The sequence below is a fragment of the Notothenia coriiceps genome, unplaced genomic scaffold (assembly GCF_000735185.1).
Source record: "Notothenia coriiceps isolate Sejong01 unplaced genomic scaffold, NC01 NC01_scaffold00037244, whole genome shotgun sequence".
Lineage (NCBI taxonomy): Eukaryota > Metazoa > Chordata > Actinopteri > Perciformes > Nototheniidae > Notothenia > Notothenia coriiceps.
The window spans coordinates 13,065,694-13,068,866 of record NW_011369945.1 but is presented as its reverse complement, the minus strand read 5'-3'; the positions used below and the strand labels follow the sequence as shown (position 1 = coordinate 13,068,866).

The 3,173-nt window shown below is 41.1% G+C and overlaps 1 protein-coding gene across 2 annotated transcripts in view; it reads left to right on the top strand.

The window, feature by feature from the left end:
- Window positions 1-751: 751 nt before the first annotated feature.
- Window positions 752-3,173, top strand: part of mkrn1 (makorin, ring finger protein, 1) — an 8,591-nt gene continuing 6,169 nt past the window's right edge. Inside the window, exons 1-2 of one of the 2 annotated variants that reach the window (XM_010793599.1) lie at window positions 755-877; window positions 1,554-1,685. In XM_010793599.1, the coding sequence (XP_010791901.1) occupies window positions 804-877; window positions 1,554-1,685 (206 nt within the window). In that variant the 5' untranslated portion in view covers window positions 755-803. Of the gene's footprint in view, window positions 878-1,553; window positions 1,686-3,173 lie in introns of both variants that reach the window. The other variant, XM_010793600.1, reaches the window with a different exon arrangement.

The following is a 3,173-nucleotide window of genomic DNA, read 5'->3' as shown; positions in this document are numbered from 1 at the left end:
CCTACACTCTGGTACTTTTACTTTGACTTCAGTCAAATATCTGAGTAATTCTCCAACCTCTATAAATCAGCAAAGGTGGGAGAAGTAAAGTAAGAGTAGAAGTACCAGAGTGTAGGAATACTCTGTTACAACTAAAAGTTCTGCAATCAAAATGTCGCTCAAGAAAAAGTACACATTTATTTGCATCAAAATATACTTCAAGTACCAACACTAAAAGTGCTCATTAAGCAGAATGCCCCATCTAAGAATAATATATATCATATGTTTTGATTATAATTATTGATGCATTAAAGCTGGTGAAGGTGCAGTTAGTTTGAATTACTTTGTAAACTTCATGGTAGCTTGTGAATGTTACTCCAGGTGTAACTAAAGTCTGACTTATGTGTTGATTATATTTCACATCATTAATCCAAATCTGCAAAGTAACTAAAAGTACAAAATAAACTAAGTGGAGTAAAAGTACACGATTTACCTCTGAATTAGTAGAACAAGTACAAAGTAGCAATTGAAATACTCAAGTAAGGTACCTCAAAATTGTACTTAAATACAGTACTTAAGTAAATATACTCTGTTACTTTACACCACTACTGATTAAAAAATGTTTGTGATTATATTGACCTAAGACAACCATTTTAAGAGTGACATTGGTGCCCCGTAGTGGACAGTACCTCTGCTATGGTACGGTTCGTAATTGGTTCTGGGGGTTCGGTAATCTCCGGCTTGAATCGTACATATGCGAAAGCGGCCGAGCTGGAGCGGAGCTGTCCGGAACATCCGGCTGTAGCTCCTCAACATAAACAGCTATGGCGGAGGCAGCAGCAGCGTCTACGGCGGCTTCACCAGGTATAGGAGGTTGGACCAAACACGTAACCTGCAGGTAAGACAGGACAAGGGGCTATTTAGATATCGAAGATGATAATGTCGTCTGTCGTTTGAGGCTAAAATAGCGGTGACACGGTGTCTCGCGCGCGACTGACTACAGCGTCGTCTGAGGCTCAGCTGTTGGCTAACTAGCTGTAGCTACTAGTGTTGTTATGTTCGCAGTGTTATGGTCACAGCCTGCTGGGCTTCTAGCTTAGCAGCCAGCATACTAGCTACCCTTTCAAAGCTCAACTCGGCTAGCATAATGCCACATTATAATATTAGACCACGACTGTTACACAACAGTGATAAATCCCTCATCGTTTTGGCCAACTGTTCGCAGTCATTTGTTAACGTTTAACTGTGACTAACACACGATTAACCATCGAGTTTATCTGGTTGGGTCACTTTAAATGTACCATTATAATAGCCAAAGCAGTTACCAGTCGCCAAATCCAAATATACTAACGTTGTGAACCCAATTGTTTGTTGTCACCTTGCCTAAGATCGGCTTTATTTGTGAAAGTGAAAGACGACATTGACGCGCGGTTGTCATGTTCAGCTCTCTCAATTTAGCTAACAACTTTCATTTTGACGTACTGATGTGAACATGAACTAGTGTTTTCCGTTCAAATTCCAGTAGGCCTGGACATCTTTTATGAACTAGACAACTGTCTAATTTGTATTTTCAGGTATTTCATGCATGGTCTTTGCAAAGAAGGAGAGAACTGTCGATATTCCCACGACCTGACCAAAAGCAAACCAGAAGCCATGATTTGCAAGTTCTTTCAGAAGGGAAACTGTGTGTTTGGGGACCGTTGCAGGTAAGGACATGTTTGTACAGAACTGGCAGCTGCCTCGGCCTATAAAAGTGCTTCCTGACAGTTGTCAGATGAGATGCAGTATAACCTTCTTTCTAAAACTGGCCTTGCTTTCAGCCAAATGACAGCGCAGCAACTATCCTGGCTGGGTTTTCAGTGTGGCTGCCTGATCCTCCAGTGGGTTGGACACCTGAGACTGTTTTAACATGTCAACATGTTGTTTGTCTGTGGCAGCCCCATGTAAGTCCAAGGAACTAGAACGGCATCTCAGCATTTCTCAGCTTTCTAGGTTCTGCGTTGATTCTTTGTAGAGCTGGTGTTCAACATGTCAGCACAAGCCTCATTCTGGGTTTTTCATCGTTGTTTTTCCATAATCCTGCCTATAACTTAAATCAGACCGTTGTGAATATGATGATTGTTTTAGTTTTTGCTCCTGTTTGGGCTGCAACCATCAACTACCCTCATATCATCTCATCTACTAATATTGTCCTCATGGGCACAATAGTGTTTTCTCAGGATGGCATTGCTAAATTAGTGTGTGTGAGTTTGTGTGTGAACGTTTATCACCCCTGTTGAGCAGGTGGTTCCTTTCAAGATTCAAAGGCTTTATTGTCACAGCTCGACAATACTTAGTGCAGACCATTTTCAATTTATTTGTAATTTTTGAAAATGAAATATTTATGTATATATTTCAAAACATCACGAGGTTAGCATTCATTTCCACATTCAAAAAACATATTTTTAAATTGGCAAAATATCGGCTTTCATCAAGGATCTCCGAGTTGAAAAAAATGACAGTATGTTCAATTTCAATAAGCAACAATATATAATAATAATGTGTTTTCAAATACATCCTATCTCCTCATTGATGCCAGCTGATTATGGTACTGGACTGAAACCAATGTGAACCAGTTGCTTCTCTAAAAAAAAAAATGCTTTGAAATGGTGAGCAGTATTTATTCATAGTAAATGGGCTCGCACATGAAATGTTATGGTCCTTTGAGAAGCAGATTAGGCTCCATGCCTGTTGCCAAGCTTGAATGTGTACCCAGACATGACCAGCGAGCGTGTACAGACGGTGTCTGCTCCATGTCTGGTTTCAGGAGGGTCCCCATAGTTACAGAGGAACCCGATGACCAGCCCAACAGCAGCAGGGGCGCATTAGTTACTTGCATAGTTGATTATTTTTCATGAATGGTCTGCTTACTGCCTTTGGTTAGGTGTATAAATCACTGAGCTGTTGTTGTTGTGTTGATAAGTCACATTCCTCCATCCTTGTGAAGGGGCTGCAGTGAGGAAGGTGTCCTCATTATATCTGTGCTAGTCCTGAGAAAGGCTCTCTGTGGGGGTTTATTATGGTTGAATTCCTCAGGCTGCGTCTATTGTGATGGGCTCTGTCTCGCTCTCTCACTCTGTCTGCGTCTCTCTCTCTCTCTCTCTCTCTCTCTCTCTCTCTCTCTCTCTCTCTGTGTGTGCGTATTTTAGCTATTT